General features: G+C 48.0%; 1 protein-coding gene across 27 annotated transcripts in view; it reads right to left on the reverse strand.

Moving 5' to 3' along the window:
* The window catches only part of ABLIM1 (actin binding LIM protein 1), a 219,402-nt gene that overhangs the window by 37,224 nt on the left and 162,015 nt on the right, over positions 1–20,163 (reverse strand). For 15 of the 27 annotated variants that reach the window (XR_006741726.1, XR_006741724.1, XR_006741725.1 and 12 more), the window contains 3 exons: positions 8,947–9,034; positions 5,040–5,098; positions 2,439–2,522 (listed from right to left, as the gene is read on the reverse strand). Coding sequence is in view for 24 of the 27 variants with exons in the window: in XM_036439148.2 (XP_036295041.1) it covers positions 2,439–2,522; positions 5,040–5,098; positions 8,947–9,034 (231 nt within the window). In the remaining 3 variants the exon portion in view is untranslated. The remainder of the gene's footprint in view (positions 1–2,438; positions 2,523–5,039; positions 5,099–8,946; positions 9,035–20,163) is intronic. The other 12 variants (XM_036439140.2, XM_036439156.2, XM_036439146.2 and 9 more) reach the window with 1 other exon arrangement.

A 20,163-nucleotide genomic window follows, 5' to 3' on the forward strand; every position in this document is an offset into this window, starting at 1 on the left:
GTTGGATTTCCAGTCAGGACACATGCCTAGGCTGTGGTTCGATCCCCAGTGAGGAGGCTACCGATCGATGTTTCTCTCATACATCGATACTTCTCTCTCTCTCATTTCTCCCTTGCCCTTTCTCTAAAACAGTCGGTAAAACATAAACTTGGGTGCGGATTCAATATATATAAAAACTATGCACATGGTCTTTTGTATACAGGGGTGGGCAAATGTAGGTTTAAAGCTGTTGGTATGGAAAATAATGCAGTAAATAAATGATAACACCAGAATAAGCTCTGTTTTGCGTACTCAGAACTGTAACCCTACTTTTGCCCACCCCTGCGTTACAGGTTTGGAGGAGCGTGTGTTATCGCAGGTGGATGTTAGTTTCAAAAGAAACGAAACTCTCACATCCAATTTGAACGGCAGCCCTTTCCTGCTCTAGACTCCAAAGCCACAGCAGGGAAATGAAAGCAAGTGTGTGCCCCCCCCCCCCCCCAAGTTACTCCCAGCGCGGTCCCGGGGACATCAGGAGCGGTGTCTACAGTGAATGGCAACGGGAACGGCCGATGCTCAGCACTGAGCGTGACCTGTTCTTCGCACACAGCTCTTTCGTGGCCGGGGCGGCTGGGACCTTGGCCTAAGGCCTGTTTTCTCTGCCAGGCCCCACACTGTCTACAACTTCCTGTGCAGGAGCCACAGGTGACTTGATATTTATGGCCAGATTAGAGGGATCAGATGTCCCTTTTGAATAGCAGGATAGGAAGAGAGAAGATACTGGAGACAGGTCTCTTTTTCTCTCTCTCTCTGACCCACCACTTCTCGCGATGCTCTCCATCTCTTAAATGTGAGAGTCTGGTGCAAACCCAAATACTTCACCCTTGATGGTGGGCTTCCCCTCTCAGTCATGAAGAGGCATCCCCTGGCTGTAGCCTTAGGCTGGAAAAATAGATCACCCCTTGAGTTATAAAGTATCCTATTGGGGGGAAAGACACCCCAAATGATTGAAAAAGCCACTTCTTGCCGAGTAGGGGCACTGATTCTGAGCAGCTCTCATTCACAGTGGGTTCGATCTTTGGCTCATTAGAGTCTAATTCCACTTTATGGGAAAACCCCACCGCTGGAGCTGAAGCGTCAGGACAGAATGGAAGTCACATGACAAGCCCACGCTGGAGGGCACCCAGCATCGTGGGCCAACGCAACCCCTGAGTCTGCGGGGAGCCATGCTGATGGCCCGCACAGCCGAGGGCTGGCTCCATCCTGCCGGTGAAGCAGCTTTGGGGGTTGATGTCTGTAAGATTTCCTTCCCCTCTAGAACTCAATACATCTAGCTGTGTTTCAAATCATCCCAAGGAGAAGTTTAGACCGAAACCCTTCTCCTCCTGAGTGTGGGTCTGGCAGGCCCAGGGCGGAGGCGCCGTGGAGCTCAGGCGGGAGCCGCACTGCAATCTGGCATTGCCGGCAGCCACGGATGGGCTTCGTCTGCACAAAGGTGGGCTGTGGAAGGTCACTTAGTCATTCAACAGGCCAGGGTTTCAACTGATTCTGAGACAGGTCACAACTGTGCTGGGAGCACCATCTCCTGCCTCACTGTTCATCTGTGGAACTGGCTGAGCATGCTCCCTGCTTCTGGGGAACTCCGACAGGTCATGCTGCCAGAAGACTTGGCCAGCATATAATGCGCTCCTCTTTCCATCTTCCCAGCTTTCTCTCTCTCTATCCCCTGGTGCATTAGTGGAAAGAACATGACTTATGGGTTCCCATCCCAGTTCTTCCATTTATCAGTGGGGTAACTCTTGGGAAGTTACTTAACTACAAAAGGTCTCAGTCTCTCCACCTGTAAAATGGGAGTAAGGATAGCTCTCCCACAGAAATTCTCTGAAAGTGGATGAGAGCATGCAAATCTCTTAGTCTTTGAAGAGATTTATTTCTTCTCCTACTTCACCACCTCTTTCTGGAGCCAAACCACTCCCTACCCAAGCCTATTCCCAGCACCATGCTCTTGCTATTCCCTCTGGGATACCACTGTCGCATCCAGCCTCAAGGAACCGCCCCCCCCCGCACCCTTTTGCTCATCTGACATGCCTTGATCGATGCGATCCACTTCCTGTGATATGTTTCTATCATTATTTATGATCTGTCAGCTCTTCCCTACTGGTCTACGTCTATAGCATCCAGCTCACACTATGCCTGGGTGCTTGGCAAGTGATTTGTTCAAGGAACAAACGTGTGAACACGGGACCACCAGGGTAGCTTCTAAGGTGTCTGCTTTAATCAAGACAGCGCTATAGCCACTGCTCTACAGGGAAACGCCGGTCAGAGAGGAAGACAGCCAGAGTCAGACGTGAGATGCGCTTGGTGGGGTGAGAGACCCTGGCAGTTACGTGGGAGAAGCAGCAGGGTGGGGGCGGGGGGGGAGGAGAGCGGCAGAAGCCTGGCCCACACACAGTGCCAACCTGCAGCGACGGAGACCGTCCTGTGCGTCGGATCAGACTTTTGGGATAAAAGAAATCGGAGGGAGAATGCCGAGGGTTTGGCGGCTGCCGTGAAACAGGAAACAAAGGAAGAGTGAACAGAGACATAAACTCAAATCAGAAAAACACTATAAAAACACCCTGGGGAACACAGATCTGACAGTAAATGCAGAAGGTCATCGCTATTAGTGGACGTGTGTGATTGAGTCTGTTTGGGGCCTGAGTTTGAAGCATAGTAACTAGTCTCCAAGATGCAATGGAGTTGCCCACGTCCCACCCCCATTTATTTTGGTCTGATCATCCCATATGAAGTGGAAGAAGCCAGGGAAGCTGTTGTGAGATGTCCCTTTAAGAATCTGTTGTCACAAACACCCCCTGTGAGTTTTCCAACATCAAGAATGTGGCTCACTCAGCGGTGCTGCTGAAGGACTCCTCAAACATTTTCCTTTCGCTATGGTAACTGCGCTCCTGGGACACCCGGGGAAAGGCCTGGAAATCTGGGCTCGAGGTTTGTGATCTCAGACACACCCTTCAGAGAGCACAGTGTAATAATCCCTCATTCAAACGCCAGCTCCTCCCTGAGTCTCGCCACATCGGCACGTATCCCACTCGGGGCCCCTCGGAACCACTTCCCCTTGGAGGCACGTCATTTCCCTCACTGCTGACGTCCCAAAGGTGACCGAGCAGAGGGGACCTGGCCTCACAAGTGGTAAATGTTGGCTTTAGGGGAGGAGCTTTGGAACTCTCTGGTAAGCTTCAGCAAATGAAGGAAAAACAAGAGTCTCTCCCCTCTCCCCGTGGCTAGAATGGGTGGAAGTAGTCACTAGCTGTTTTCCTAAGCTTATCCAGAGCGTCCCATCAGGACGCAATTAAAAGCGCTGATTTAAAAAAAAAAAAAAATCATTTTAGTAACTCCAGCTGCAAACTCAAGGGTTCCTTCCTTCCAGAAAAAAGACCCCCCTGCATGCAGTCTGGCCTCATTAGCACTCTTGTCTGTCTCCCACAGACGGCACGGGGGTGAAATAAAAAGATTAGTCAAAAGACAGTGCTAACCACTGGCCACTTGGGTGGTTTCTGGGCAGGATCCCCAAGCTATGCTGTGAATTTTACATTTTTATGATAAAAGTGACAATAAGCATCTTTAACATCCTAGTAGTTTATAAAGATACCCTGTTGCCAAAGCAACCGTGGTTCCTCAAAGATCCCCAGATGTGGAGCCAAACCCAGGCCCAGCAGTGAGGGCTGTACACGTGCTCAAGTTGACACTAGAGGTCAAACCAGAAACCCACAACATCCTGGTACGGGGGCAAATTATTTTTCAGTTTGTCTTATCTTTACTCAATCAGAGAAAAAGTGGCTTTCCCCCCTCCACTTAACGTGTGCTCCTTCTGGGGTTACACACGCAGCTCTTTATGCCCCTTAATGGAGACTGGAGAAATGAGACCACACTCTAGTCCGGCCTTCAGAATAAATCCAGTCCATCCTCTTCCCCGAGACACCACGTGGATCACAGTCAAACGCCAGCTTTTCCATGGGCACCCCTCAGTGAGCTAAATGGGGGGACTGGGGTCTGGATCCCATCAGATTACTCCTCAGGTGAAAGACTGGGGGTGCCTGAACAGGATACAGATCCCGTCAATGACCTTACAGCTGTGTAGACCCTTTGCTTCCGAAACAAATAAAATTGTGTCCCCTGGTGGCACTCTGAGATGGACTAACTCCGGTGGGCTTTGGAAGAGAGGGATCAAGAGGGTCCATCCTTTCGCCCGTGTGCTGGATGGTCTAGGACAGTGGTCGGCAAACCGCACCTCGTGAGCCACATGCGGTTCTTTGGCTTCTTTGATTGTGGCTCTTCCACAAAATATTACAGCCTGGGCTAGTCTATGTTGAAGAAGTGGCATTAGGAGAAGTTTAAGTTTAAAAAATTTGGCTCTCAAAATAAATTTCAATCGTTGTGCTCTTGATATTTGGCTCTGGTGACAAATGAGTTTACCGACCACTAGGCTAGGACAGTTACCAGAACACTTTGATGCTATGTAAGGGTTAAGTTCTAAAGCCATCCAGCACACGTGTCTGCACGAACACGCCTGGACTCGCCATGACTTCCCCAAACCATCAGAGTTTAGAGATGGAGGCTCCCAGATGAGTCTGGATGTGAGAGGATAGTCAGATGTACCCCGAGCTGAGCACTGGATGCGGAGTCTGGGCGGGAGTGCTGCATTATGGACTAAGTCTGAAAATGTCAGGCGAAGAGGTCGCCAGATGTTGGTACTAGGACATCATGAATCGTTTTTCTTCACATCTGCTTGGTTAGATGTTTCCCTTGAAGCTTTGCTAAGAATCTGACTAGTGAGGCAAGGCTTCTTGGTCCAACACAAGCATTTGGAACAAAACGCACGCAACCAATTTAAGGTGGGAGGGGGCCTCCTGCCCTGGCCAAAGGCCTTTCAGCCTGGTCTGCTATAGAGAACAGAACTCACGGCCAAGTGACTTCACCCACATTCCAGCCCGAAGAATCAGCCACGAGGGAACACATGGCTTGCCAATGCACCTGCCATCACCCATCTCGAATGATTTCCTTACCCGCAGCTTTTCCTCTGTCTTGGTAGACTGCTTACAGTCTGGATGCCAAACGGTAGAACCTGGAAAGACATAAGGCACCGCTAAGAGCAGGGTAAATAGAACAGAGCCCGGTTCTGTTAGAACTTGTACAAAGGGTTCATTCCCTCCTCTCCCCACACTGGGGAGAGCTGGAGCCCTATGACATGGGAACCAGAACCAATCCAAACTCGGTTAATTGCCCTCACCTTGTCGGCATTTGCCTGATAAAGGTCAAGATTGGCATCCTTTAAAAAACGTTTCATTGATTTTAGAGAGAGAGGCAGGGTGAGGGATAGAGAGATAGAAACATCAATGAGAGAGAAATACCAATCAGCTGCCTCCTGCACCCCTCACACTGGAGGGTCGAGCCCATAGCCTGGGCATGTGCCCTGACCTGGAATTGAACAAATAGTGGGCTCTTGGTTCATAGGTCAGTGTTCAACCACTGAGCCATACCGGCTGGCGAGGTCATAATTCTTGACTGCAGAGATGATGAGCTGGGTATAAGTGTTTTCCTGCAAGGTATATGTAGTTCTTGACAGAGTGTTTTTCCCCTGACATATTATTATCCTTTAAAAGTACTGTCTGTGTGCTTACTACAGGCTGCATTTATTTTCAGAAATAGAAGCCATCGGCATGTTTATATAACATCAGAACAATCAGCAGTTTAGACGAGGGGAATGAAGTGCAACCAGGTTGCCTACATTCATTAGCAAAACCCACTGAATTTGTTGTTGATCCAGTCCCATGCAGTCATCTACCCAGATACTGGGGTATCGGACCAACGAGTAGAAAGGTGGACAGTTCTGTTACAAATCCAAAGGTTTCCTTCATCTTTCAAACTTTTAACGAACTGAAAAAATATACTGACTGTTAAACTAGAGAAGCTCTTACGTATGAGTCATTTTCTGGTTTTGGGTCAATGTCTCCCTTTCTCGGGGCACAGATATTGCGAAGGATGGCCCCAGAACTAAGTAAACATATATATCTCATAGGAAGCTGTTATCTTGTAAAAATCCAAGTCGGCATGTATGATTTTGTATGCCCAGATATACATGTCCTTTATAAATTATGACCAATACCTACACATAAGGATATGTTTAAATGTGGGGATGGGCAGAAGAACCAGAATGAGCACTTAAAAAGATTCAAGCAAATAGAGTTGCTAAGTTGAAGGCAGTGAGTAACTGATACATATCCATATGTAATAAGAGTCTCTATGAATATGAGGCTATCTACATTTTGTTATGGACATCTTTATCTCTTTAAACAGCAATCTGTTTGTACTTGAAAAGATACCAAATTAGCCTACTTCTTGAATTATTCTATGCCACTGAGCTAAAATCGTGGTCAATGAATGATAAGGGAAATGTATTGCACATCAGAATAATACTTTAATCAATATTTAACAATCATTTCTATCTTGCTTAACCCAGGGCCAGGAAAAAAAAAATGAAGGAGAAGAAGGAGGAGGAGGAGATGAAGAAGAGGAGGAGGAAGAAGAGGAAGAGAAAAAGAGGAGGAAGAAGAGAAGGAGGAGGAGGAGGAGGGGAAGAAGAAGAAGAAGAAGAAGAAGGAGGAGGAGGAGGAGGAGGAGGAGGAGGAGGAAGAAGAAGGAAGAAGAAGGAAATCAAACAAACAACAACCACAGTCCCTTCAGCATCAACATTTATTCCAAGGCTGCCTACAAAGCACAGGAAATGCTCTTAATGTGGAGAGCCAAGGGCCACGGGTCAGGGCCGGGTCCAGGAGCACCCTCGCTGTGAAGGTCTGTTGATCAGGAGTCCTTGGCCAGAACCCCGGGCTTGCACAGTGCCCCATTGTCCCCCAGAGGCCAGGCACACAGGAATGGGATAGAGAGAGAACATCAGATGCCCGGGAAGATGAACCCGCCCATTCTTCAAGGATGTGCCGAGAGGCAAACAAAAAGCACCGCACTCACGAAGAGAGGACAACAATCCCTGGAATTCTGAGCGCAGCCCAGCGGGGCAGATAGCTGCCCGCCCGTGGCGTGGGTGTGCTGTACTTGCGCACATCTATTCAGCTCCGTCTACGCAGCTTCTAGGCCACAGCTGTGCCCAGAGCTCGAGTCTCCGTTCCCAGCAGACACGGGGGGTTCGCTCACTTGAGCCTTTGTGGGTTTTTTGTTTTGTTTTGTTTTTCATTTTTTTATTAAGGTATTATATGTGTACATATCTTACCAATTCCCCCTCCCCCCTTCCCATACATGCCCTCCCTCCCCAGATTACTGGGTCAAATGGGAGTTCCATTTGTCACTTGTCTTTATTGGGCCCTTTAATATTCAGAGATTAAAAAAAATTTTTTTTTAGGCAGAATTTTTCAGAGTAATCATCCTACAGCTAAGAGGATGTTTGGGTTGTTAATATCTCATATAGGCCCATTTTTAAAGAGAGAGTAGCCTAAGCTTTGCTTTAATGTTTCAGAGTAATTTCTGCAGGCTTTTCTGGTTGGTATTAAAAAAAAAAAACCGAGAGCAAAGAAAACTACTCATTAAAATTCACAGTATGATCTCACTCACATGTGGAATCTAATGAACAAAATAAACTGATGAACAAATAAGTCCGGAGACATGGAAGCATGGAACAGACTAGCCAGTGCAGGGAGGGGTTAACCCAAGAACTTACATGCATCACCCGTGGACACAGGCAACGGTGCAGTGAAGGCCTGGGGCCGGGCAGGAGCCCGTGGAGGGGGGAGAGAGGGAGGGAAATGGGGAACATCTATAACACCCTCACCAATAAAAATAAAACTTAAAAAATGTGGAGTTTGGTGCAAAGAGACATGGGAAAATGATACTGGGAAGCAGATGAGACCCAGTAATTACCAACAGGGAACGAAATGAGTGGTTCTTGCTAATTTTACCGATAAGTCCTTGTCTAGCTAATGACTCTTTTACAGTTAAGAATAGTCAACTGCTCGCACAGACGGGACTGTATGCCTGGCAGAAAAACCTTCCCTGCAGCCCCTCCACGAGGCTTCAGCATTTTAGATAAAAATTTTAGATAGTCATATTCTGGAATCATCTCTCAAAGTCATTCTTAATTAAAAAAAAAAAAATCTAATGGCTCCCTGCTAATCCCACCATTTCTCTCTCAGAGGCTTTGGGTGTGTTCTCTCCGATCTCCTTTAATATAAGAGCTATGTCATCTTAATTGGATGAAATGTATCTGTGATGCAATTCATCAAATATGAGCTTCGCTTCTCCCTGAAAGCTGGGATCACAGCAGCCTGGGAGGCTGCGAAAATCCTCTGGCAGGGCAGTGAGAAGGGGAAGGACAAGGTAGCCACCCCATGAGCAACATTTCTAGAACTCTCTCTGGTCTTCATGTTCCTGGAGAGGGCTGGGAGGAGTGGAGCGATCTCCACTCTTGCCCAACATCCATGGCACCCAGGCCAGCTCCTTCACTACGGCAGCAACACATTTGTTTGCTAACAGCCCCAGGGGCTGGCTGCCAGCATGTCAACTGCTTAGCTGGTGAATGCTAGGCAATGAGGTAACTTCTGGCCACGTTCCTTTTGGATCAGGGTAACCTTGCAGCTAATGAAATGCCTCCTCCTCTGAAAACAACCAACGTTTGGCTCAGTGGTAGAGCATCAGTCTGCAGACTGAAAGGTCCCAGGTTCGATTCTGATCAAGGGCATGTACATTGGTTGCGGGCACATCCCCGGTCGGGGGTGTGCAGGAAGCAGCTGGTCGATGTTTCTCTCTCATCGACATTTCTAGCTCTCTATCTCTCTCCCTTCCTCTCTGTAAAAAATCAATAAAATATATTAAAAAACAAAAACAAAAACAAAAAAAAAACAACACACAGCGCGGTTTTCCTTCCCCGGGTGGGGAGCACTTCCAGGGCTCCGGAGTCCGCCTCACCTTGAAGATACATTTCCTCTCCTTCTGTGAACATCTGGTTGCATCTGCTGCATCGTGCACAGCTGGGGTGGTAATGCTTGTCACCTGCCTGTAAGAGAAGAGGGAGAGGACATTCAGTCTACTGGTCACTGCCTCCCCTCCCCCCAGCCTCTTTTCTGGACGTGGGGGTCCGCGGGGAAAGAGAGGATGTGGAGGCAGGAAAAATAACCGCCCAATGAATCAAACCTCCTACACCAGTGGTCGGCAAACTGCGGCTCTCGAGCCGCATGCGGCTCTTTGGCCCCTTGAGTGCGGCTCTTCCACAAAATACCACGGCCTGAGCAAGTCTATTTTGAAGAAGTGGCATTCAAAGAAGTTTAAGTTTAAAAAATTTGGCCCTCAAAAGAAATTTCAATCATTGTGCTGTTGATGTGTGGCTCTGTTGACTAATGAGTTTGCCGACCACTGTCCTACACCCACAGCCCTAAAAGCTGAAGCCGACACCATTGGAACTGGGAGCGGCTCAGAGGCCAGCTTCCTGGGCTTGTCATGACGGGGCCGCCTTGCGTCTTGGGGTTTCTGGCTCCTAGTTAGTTCCCTTTTGGCTTGGGCTCTTCTGGATGATGGCCAGTTACACACCACGTGCCCAAGCTGAAGCCAGCCCAATCTCCCCCCAAAATACCCACCTCAACAACATTAAAGCAATAAAAAGAAAGGATCCTACGAGCAGGTTCCTGCTTTCTTAGCTAACCAGTCTGGAAGTACTAAAACCTGCCCAGCTGATACCTGGATGAGAACAACCACAGTAAAAGACATCACTTATAGCCCAGAAGGAGCCCACATTCTCGTCTAGGCTGCTTACAACCTTTCGCCAAAATCTAATACTGCTTTCCGAAGAAGGCACTCTACTGTGGTAGCTCTGCATTACCCACAGGCATTCCACCGGCTTCTATGTGACAGATGCCATCACAGCAGGTGCTGACTTCCCCGGAGCAAAATGTCCCTGGACACAGCGACAGCTCCCTAGACTGGGGCCAAGTCACATTGGAGTCTGTCCCGCTCCAAATGCACGCCTGAAGACACGAAATCTTTCCGTGGCTGGCTTAGCAAAAACCATACCACCTGAAAACCATCCAGTGCTCTCTGCATTAAATCACAGTGTCAGCCACCTATACACGCCTTTCTTCTCCGGGAATCATGGGGAAGGCAGTGCTGGGAGCCCAGGGTTAGAGGCAGCCGCCCCCTGTACCCTGCCTGGAATCTCACCAGGAAATTAAGAGGCCGGAGTGACTCTTTTCTCACACCCTCCCTGAGGAACTTCAAAAGCCACTTGGCACCCAGAGTGTGAGATGGTGCTCAGCTACTCAAGATAATCAAGGGGGGAGGGAGGGGGAGGAGACGGGGAGGGGGTTGGTTGTTACTTAAAACCAGAAATGAAGGAACCTCTTCTTTGCATGTGTAGGCTATCCACCCCCCGTTTCACTTCTCCTTGGGCAGGCACCCATGACGGTTCACAAGCCCTATCACAGGCCAGGAAGAGCAGCAGAGCTGAACACAGACATTGGTCAGGCACGGGCACATTAACCAAAAAATAAATGAAGCTGGAGAAAATTATTTAAATTGGAGTCATTTAAAAAAAATAACATTTTTATTGATTTCAGAGAGGAAGGGAGAGGGAGAGAGATAGAAGCATGAATGATGAGAGAGAATCAACGATCGGCTGCCTCTTGCACACATGCACGCACCCCAACTGAGGATCGAGTGTGCCCTGACCAGGAATCCAACCATGACTGCTTGGTTTATAGGATGACACTCAACCACTGAGCCACACTGGCCAGGCTAAAGTGGAATCATTTTTAGAGGAAGGAAAAGCATTTCAGATCATGAGCAAAATGGTGCCCATAAAAGAACAGATGATGAGCTCACGGCCCATGGTGGAGAGAGGGCTGTGGGTCTCGAACTTGCAAACACAGCGTGAGCTTTGTTGGGACAGGTGACCTCATAAGCGGTGATTACGGGGTGCATCGTCCCAGGTGCTCACGTTGCAATCCAGCTGTGCTTGAGCTGCAGAGGCCAGATGTGCCACTACGGCTCCCCTGAGCTCTGCCCCACCACCCTCCATCCATCTGTGCCCTGCCTGAAAAAAAATGACAACTCTGTTTTCTTCATCTTCACATATTCAAAAAGCACATGTTAAACATCTATATTGAGGCTGGCATGAAATCCTACCCACGGTAAACAACTGGTTTATATAGCTGAGTTTTGTAAGGCACCTGCCTACACATTCAATGGGCTGAACTCTGCTTGCCTTTCACATGCTGATTAAGTCAGACTGGTTTGGCTGTTATTACTGATTGGTTAATCTCCACCAGTAAATGGAAGTACGGACTCAGGCACACAGGCTGGGAGACCGTCTGGGTAAATACCACCGACTATGGCAGGATCTGGTATAAGGCACCACATTTTTTTTTATGAGACCCGTTATCCAGAAGATCACAAAGGAGTCCCAAACTCCTTGTGGATTTGGGGGTAGGGGGCTCTGGGTGCCACCGGAGAGGGCTATCATATTTGGAATCAGATGGTTTGGGTATTATTCCTTCATTTGGTGTCCAGAGAGCTCAATTATGTCACTATTCACTCTCTCCAGCCCTAGGCTCTCCATCTGAAAAAGAGGGAAGGGCTGGGCTAGACAATTTCAAGTCCCATGTAGCTGTAAAATTCTACGATTCTGTGTCAAATCCCATCCCTCAGCAGAAAAGCAACTGGGGCAGAGAAAGGACATTTTTGGTGGAGGGAAATGGCATTCAGTCAGTGACTCCATGTTGCCTGACACCCAGGAGGAATGAGGGGTGGGACTAAGCCCTGTGCCTGCTGTGATAGGCCCTGGGGAGGGGAAAGGGAGCTGTAATTGGACAGTTAGTCTGCTTGTCTGGTAATCTGCTGAGCCACTGGATAGTGACTGTCCTTCTCTGTTTCTCTTCCCACCTTCCTCCTGGAGTGACCTACACCCGACATGAACCGAGGAGATGTGGCAGGTGGCTTTTGAGGTCAGCCTGCAGCCATGCATAACATATGCCCTGCCTCCTCCACAGAGCACCCACGGGTGCTTATCCCAGAAGGCCGCCATCCAAAAAGCCCTGAACAAAAACTTCAGAGGAGAGAGAAAATCCAAAGACCCCCAAACGCAGATAAACATGTTTGTGGTGATGTGAGCTTCTTTGTAGATGAGAACAAATGGGAAAATGGGCCACAGGCGTCTCACTGTGTTAGAAAATGGCCACACGCAATTGCCACGAGAGGGGCGAGGTGTCCTGATTCTAAATTACAATGACAGTCATTGAAGGCTGACGCTCCACAAAGTCTGGCTGGGCCAGGCATTGTACCTCGGCCTTTAAGTGACTGGCTCTGAAACAGGCTGGGGAAGTGGATGCTATTCCACAGCCTCGTTCCCCGAGGTCAAAAAAAAAATAATAATAATAATAAAAAAGAGGAAACTCAGTTATTTACCTCAAACCCCGCAGTGCTTCCAAAAATCCAGAGCTGGGCTTTGGGTCCAGGTCACCTGACTCCACACCCACTCTGGCTGAAGTGCCTCCGAAAAGCACCAAACAGATTCCCATAGAGCCGGGGTCGGCAAATTGCGGCTCGAGAGCCACATATGGCTTTTTGGCCCCTTGAGTGCAGCTCTTCCACAAAATACTACGGCCTGGGCGAGTCTATTTTGAAGAAGTGGCGTTAGAAGGAGTTTAAGTTTAAAAAATTTGGCTCTCAAAAGAAATTTCAATCGTCCTGTTGATATTTGGCTCTGTTGACTAGTGAGTTTGCAGACCACTGACCCAGAGGGACCTCAGCTCCGAACAGAACGTCTTCCACACTAACTGGGCTGATGGCTGGACATGTCCAAACACTGGTTTCTTACGCGAGAAAAACCAACGGTGTAGCACTTTAAGATAACAGAATGAAGTCATTTCCACAGGGGAAGTCACACGACGAAGGCCTAGGTTTGTAGGTTTTTTTTTTGTTTTGTTTAGTTTGGTTTTTTAAAGATCTAATTTGACACAGAGATGATGCTTAGAATATCTAAAAAGAATAAATAAATTCTTTCTTGTCCCCTGAGACTCACAAAACACGGCTCTAGTGGATGGTGCTATCAGACAAAGGATATACAAGTATTGAAGCTCAGTGTGTTGGCCTAGATCAGGAACGTTGGAGCTTGGCTGTGCATCAGTGACACCCCAGAGCCTTTTAAAAATGGGTTCTATGACCCTGAGGTGGGGCCGAGAAGTGAGCTTTTTTATTTCACAAGCACTTGACTGAGTCTGCACATCATCACAGGCCGGGAAGGCACCCGTCTGGGTGGCACCCACCGCCCGAACCTGACTGCGGATGAGGAAACCCAAGGGAGGGACAGGGGCGTGCTGCTTGCCAGGCAGGTGCATGGGTGGGAAGGAAGAGGCAGAATCACATAAGTCCCCCGCTCATTCCTGCGAGAAGGCAGTGGGGGGCTGACTCAGCCTACTTTGCATTCACCCTCTTCCCCTCCGAGTGGGAGAGGCTTCCAGGGCGCCTGGAAGGGCTTGATCTCCAAGCTGAACGCCCGGCTTTTTCCCTGACGCAGCATCCTGAGCAGCAGGGTGAGGAGGGTGTGCCTTGGCCCAGAGCTGGTGTCCCGGACAAAGGAGCGTCAAGCAGTCTGCTCAGGTGGCTCTCACAGAGTCCGGAGGGCTCCGCCCAAGTCCGGGCAGAGCCAGCCTGCACCGTGAGAGCACCCCGCAGGCCCCCTCGCCTCACCCACTGCACCCCCTGCTCCAAACACGGGTGCGTGTCAGAGCAGGGACCAGCAGATCGTCTTACCCAGGGAAGGTGCACAAAATAGGGCCCAGAGAAATACGTCACTGCCTTCATGGCCCTGGTCCTTTTAACCAGATGCTCGAAATATAGAAGGTAGGGCCACAACTCCTTCTTTTAATGGGGGGTGGGAATGAAACATTAATGCGTAATGATTTCTTGCAGACGGCTACTGCTTTCTCATCTCCTTCCAAGGAATTAAGTGCAAAAAATGGTAAAGCAGCCCTAATGGGTTTGGCTCGGTGGATAGAACGTCGGTCTGTGGACTTAAGGGTCCCAGGTTCGATTCTGGACAAGGGCATGTACATTGGTTGCGGGCACATCCCCAGTGAGGGGTGTGCAGGAGGCAGCTGATTGATGTTTCTCTCTCATCAATGTTTCTGACTCTCTATCCCTCTCCCTTCCTCTCTGTAAAAAATAAATAAAATATATATTTTTTTAAATGTTAAAGCAGTCTTTGCCATTTCACAGTGCAATACAAACATTATCTGTGAGCCTGTGCATTTTTAAAGGACCAAGCCAGTCTCTTTACAATGACCTATAGCTCAATGCAATCAAAATCCCAGCCAGGCTGCTGTAGGCATTGGTCAGCTGATCCTAAAATGTACATGGCAAATGCAAAGGAACAAGGAGAGTAAAAACATTTAAAAATGAACAGGATTAGGTGAATGGACTTAAACCACCTGATTTAAAAAAAAACAACACTTACTACTATCTATAAAGGAACAAGTAATTAAGACAGCATGGAATTGGCACTGGGATAGACCTATAGGTTAATAGAACAGAAGAGAGTCCAAAATAAACCCATACACTTATGTCCCATCAATTTTCAATAAAGTGCTCAGGCAATCTGATGAAGAGATAGTCTTTCTAACAACTGGTGATGGGACAATTGACTATACAAATGCAATGAAACTCTACCTCACACCATAGACAAATATTAATTTTATTTAAATATAATAAAAATATATTACAGATCTAACTATAAAAGCTAGAACTTCTAAACAAAAACAATATAAAATCTTTGTGACCTTGGTTTAGGCAAAGATTTCTTAGATATTATACAAAAGCACAATCCATACAAGAAAAAAAATGGGTAAATTCAATATCATCCAGATAAAAACCTTATTCTCTTCATTAAGAGAAAGACCTGCCACAGACTGAAGGAAATTTCTACAAATCATATTTCTAAAAAGGACTAGTACATATCCAGAATATATCAAGAACTATTACAACTCAACAATAGGAGACCAAGCAACTCAAAAAAGGGCAAAAGATTTAAATAACACTTTGCCAAAGAAGACATACGAATGCCGAATAAGCAAATAAAATTATTTCAAACATCGTTGGTTACTAGGGAAATAAAGTTAAAACCACAGTGACACACTACTGTACCCTTACTACAGTGGCATTCATTAAAAAGACCGACCATTCTGGGTGTTGAAAGGATGTGGAGAAAGCAACTAAACCGCCGCTGGTGAGAAAGTAAGTCACGTGGCTACTTAGGTAACCTCTTTGGCAGTGTCTCAGAAAGCTACACATAAATTTACCGTGGGACCCCACACTTCCTCGCCTAGGTATCAAACTCATGAAGGAACATACACCCACACAAAGACGTGTGTGAAAAGCTCATAGCGGTGTTCCTCCTCAGAGCCCCAAGCTGGAAACACCCAACAACTCTCAGCTGAGTGAACAGATAAAACATGGAACACTCAAATAATGAATCCCGCCAAGCAGTGAAAAGAGCAAACCACTGCTACATGCAACAACACAGAAGAACCTCAGCAACATCATATTAAGGAAAAGGAAGGTAGACACAAAAGACTGCATATTTGTATTCCATGTATATGAAATTTCTAGGGAAGGCAAAACTAGAGAGATGATTGCTGGGAATGGGGCTGGGATAAGACTTGGAGTAGGAGTGAATGGGCAGTCAACTGGGGTGACTGAAAGTTCTAAAACTGTGCCGTGGTGATGGCTGCACAATTGTGTGCATGTAATAAAAACAATTGAACTGTAGGCTTTGAACCAGTGAATTTCATGGCACAGGTAAAATAATCCTCAATAGAGAGGCGTAGCAATGAAAAGGAAGGCCAGCGTGGCTCAGCAGCTGAGTGTCAACCTACGAACCAGGAGGTCACGGTTCAGCTCCAGGTCAGGGCACATGCCCAGGTTGTGGGCTCGATCCCCAATGGGAGAGCGTGCAGGAGGCAGCCAATCAATGATTCTCTCTCATCATGTTTCTCCCTCTCTCTCTTCCTCTTCCTTGCTCTCTGAAATCAATTAAAATGTATTTTAAAATAAAGAAATAGAATATTATCTGTACTTCTCACTCCTTCAGAGTCACTGTGCTGACGTCTAACTCCATGCCTGTTTTACCTGTTTTTGAAGTTTACTTAAATAGAAGCAAATATGTCTGGCTTCTATTACTCACCACAGAATTAATTACCCATGATGCTGTGAGTAGTTGTTCTTTATGATATCCTGAATTCATAGCAATCCTTTGTGTACAGGTGCTATGGTTTATGTATCTATTCTACCCTCAAGCATCTCGGTTTCTCTAAAAGGCTGTCTGTTTGCACAGGACTGCTGTGGGAATTCCTGCCGAGGCTCTTGGTGAATCACACACGTTTCGGTTGCAGTTATACACTGGAGTAGACAGGATACGGCAAGCTCATCAGGTACTGCGCTTCAGCAGCTACTGCCAAACGGTTGTCCAAAGTGGTTTTTGCCTTTTATTATGGTTTTAATCTGAGAGGGATTTGAGGGAATTAAATAAGAAGAATCAAACTAAGAGCGCGTTGCCAAATGGATTCCCAAAGTGTTTTTCTAACCTCTACGAACGTTCTTTTTAATAAAATGGACTCTAAGTAAAAGCTCTGCCGCTTAATCCCATCAGGTATCCATTATTCCGGGACCTCCAGGGGGCCACTGAGCAATTTCCAATCCCCCTTTCATCCTCCTCCTTCTGCTGGTAGCAGTATCCTTTGAACTGATGGACAGACGTGGCCGGAATGCAAATAAGGATCATATTTAATTCCTAAATGGACTCAAAACCTGCAGGCAGTGGCTGGCATCGCCTGGGTCACTTTGCAGAATTCTTTGCCTGGAAGCCTCAAAAGTGGCTCTGGTTTGGTCCAAGGCCCACCGGAAACAGTGCAACAGAATTGGGTTTGGAAGATGCATTGAAAGATCTAATTTCCCCCTTGCGATGGAGCTTAAGCATTTCTTATTCATTATCATTTATTTCAAATATATTTTCATTGATTTTAGAGGGAGGAAGGGAGAGGGCTAGAGATAGAAACATTGATGAGAAACATCAAAGGGCTGCCTCCTGCACTCCTACTGGGAACTTAAGCCTGTAACCTGGGCATGTGCCCTGACTAGGAATCCAACCGTGACCTTCTGATTCATGGGCCAATGCTCAACCACTGAGCCACACCAGGCTCCATTGTTAATAACACCCTTCGCATTTGTCCTGTAGTGGAATGTTTAGAAAGCACGTGAACATGTAACCTGCCCAATGCTTTGTGAGGTACCCTCTTATTCTTATGCCCAATTATGGGCTAAGGAAAATCTTCAAAGTTACAGAGCGAGTGTTCAAATCTAGGGTTTGCTATTAAGCCCATTCTCCCCTCCCCCCACATCCTGCTACAAGTCAAGGGTCAGAAGGATTGGAAATTACTTTGGTAGTTTGGAGAGCTTAAAAAAATGTTTTCCCTCCATCCTTCTTCTTCCATCAATTATCGTGAAAGACTGCAGAAGCTAACGACTGAGGTAAGATTCAAAGCTCATCCCTTGCACAATTCATTGCATTGACAATAGTGTGAAGTCGTTGATAAGAAAAGGCCCAGATCCTGGGGCCTCTTTATGAGGGTCAATTGGCCCATTTCAGACATGTTATTAGGTTGCCCCAGTTTCTCTATGTGTGATGTCAGGAATGACAAAAAAAAAGGGAGGGTTTGAGGAATCTGGTAGGTTGAACCTTGTACCGAAATGCCCAGAACGATGGGCTGTACTGTTTATTTCCTCCGATCCTGTGATTTTCCAAAAACACCGGTATGCTCTACCATATTAAAAGGGTATAAAAGTATTGGTTCTGCCAAGCTTGCGAGCTTGCTATGTAGGTGAAAGAAATGCTAATTCTACAAAAATTCACTATGAGTAGCATGACATGGGGAGAGGACGAACCAGGTTGCAAACGATGACTCTAAGGCGTTTCCTTTCCAAATGCTTAGGCTCTGAAAGGAATTTTAAAGGGGCCTTTTTTGAAGCTGGACGTGAGAGGGAGCGACCCTGGAATCCAAAGGAATGTTCTGGTGAACGCGGAGGCCGCCAGGTCAGCGGCCACGCTGCATGTGGTCAGGACCAGCAGCGGAGTTCCAGGGGAGGAACAATGGGAGGCTCATCCCGCCCCTGGCTCCACGGGACCCACTTTCCAAATGCAGACGCCACCCTGCAGCAGCCAAGGTCAGAGGTCTTGTATCCTTTCATTTCTTGACACCAGAAGCTAAATATTTGCCTTCGAGTTCAGCACTCTTGAAACCTAATCCCAATTGGATAATTTCTGTCTCTGGTGGAAGAGCAAACACTTAAGGTTTCTTATTACTCATGATCTCATTCCCGGTTTCCTTTCCCGCACCAGAGCCTGCTGGAGGCAGGATGTACAACGGACAGCACCCCAGCGGGTCGCTTCCCCGCCTGCCGCTTTAAGGGTACCGGTGGTCAACGCCAAGGTCCCCATGGCCAAGCAGCACCATCAAACCGCATGGGTGAGGGGCTGGGGAGGAAGGCGGCAGGATCAGATTGTGGGACAGGTCCCCTTAAGTTAGTATCTTACGGATGACTTTGTAGCTTGTAGGAGACATGCAGAAGGCAGAGTGATTTTTTTTTTAAATTAGAAAATATAAATTTGTTATACAGTGCACAGCAAATACGCCACCCCAATTCGGGGATGGCAACTGCTTTTCTTCCCCAAGTTGTGTCTCCAAATGACAGTCTGGTTCTGTGACTGCTACCCTTCTCCAGAAACTGTAAACATTCCCCCGTCCCACCGCACTCTTTTCCCTTCTATTCTAAAAAGACTCTTAGCCCAGCCAGTATGGTTTGGTGGTTGGGCACTGGCCCAGGAACCAAGAGGTCCCCAGTTCGATCCCCAGTCAGGGCACATGCCCAGGTTTTGGATCTGATCCCCATGGGGGGGGGGGGTGCGGGGAAGAGAGGAAGACAATCAATGTCTCTCTTTTATTGATGTTTCTATCTCTGTCCCTCTCCACAATCAGTAAGAAAAAACAACATTAAAATGATTTTTTAAAGGATTTCAAGACAGGAGCCTTGTGCCAAGTCCGTGCCTCACTCTGTCATCTTGGACAGTCTCACGCACGTTACTTCCACTAGGATCATGGCTCTGAGTTATCAGCTCCCTTACAGATGGCTGGACCCTGGGCGGCCTGTCCTGCACACTATCAGACTAAAAATATTGTTTCTTCCCCGGAGTCAGAGGAGCCTTCCGGGCGGGAGCCAATACCAGAGCGGTCAGAAAAACACAGCTTGCTTTTAAAAACATCCTTGTCTGATTTCCTTTCCCGCTGTGGGTGGACTTCGGCCCCTTTCACAACTCCGCCCATAGTCTCCGATGCCCAGACTCCCTGGTTCCACTGGGAACAGCAGGGGAGGGATGCTTCCAGCCATCATTTCAGCTCTCATGGTCAGGAGGAACAAAAGCAGAGCGGAGAGTACACCCTAAGACAAGGGGAGGTGGGTGAAGGATTCAGGACCCCCGGGGTTGGTGGTACCCTGAATCAGAGTGCACTGAAGGCAAGGCATGTGCCTTTGGATGCCAACCAAAGCATTTCTGTGACCTGCAAAGAGAGACACCCCGAGGCACATTCCAGACTCCACTTGCTGGGTGGGTGCCTGCCTGGCCCTCATCCTCTGGATTCCTCTGGAAGGCCAGGCCTGGGGACTGTGGCCAGGATAAGTAGGGAGTGCCCGGCCAGCAGGCACCCTGCCAGCTGCATCTGCTGCACCTCCCACTGCTCACAGGCGACAGGGGCACCTGTCAGAAGAGAACCAGGGGCCCTGCCATGGCTGGACCCCGAGACCCACAGGACAGCCTAAGCCACATGCACGGAGTGAGAGTGTGGAATCCGGGCTCCCTGGTGCAGACCTACGGCTCTGTGGCCGTCCAGGGGGTAGACTGGGCAACCAGAGCTGATGCCAAGCCTGCTTCTTGCCTCAGGACAGCAGAACGGCCTGGGTTCTGAGGTCAAGTGTCCGAGTTCTCCTTGGCCAAGTCCACTGAGCTCAGTCAGACCAGCCAGCGTCTCTGACGCCAGACTGATGGGAAAAGCCCTCTGCCCAGGCAGAGCGGCCAGTCTGAGCAGCATG

This window comes from Pipistrellus kuhlii, unplaced genomic scaffold (genome assembly GCF_014108245.1).
Source record: "Pipistrellus kuhlii isolate mPipKuh1 unplaced genomic scaffold, mPipKuh1.p scaffold_m20_p_15, whole genome shotgun sequence".
NCBI classification, from domain to species: Eukaryota; Metazoa; Chordata; class Mammalia; order Chiroptera; family Vespertilionidae; genus Pipistrellus; species Pipistrellus kuhlii.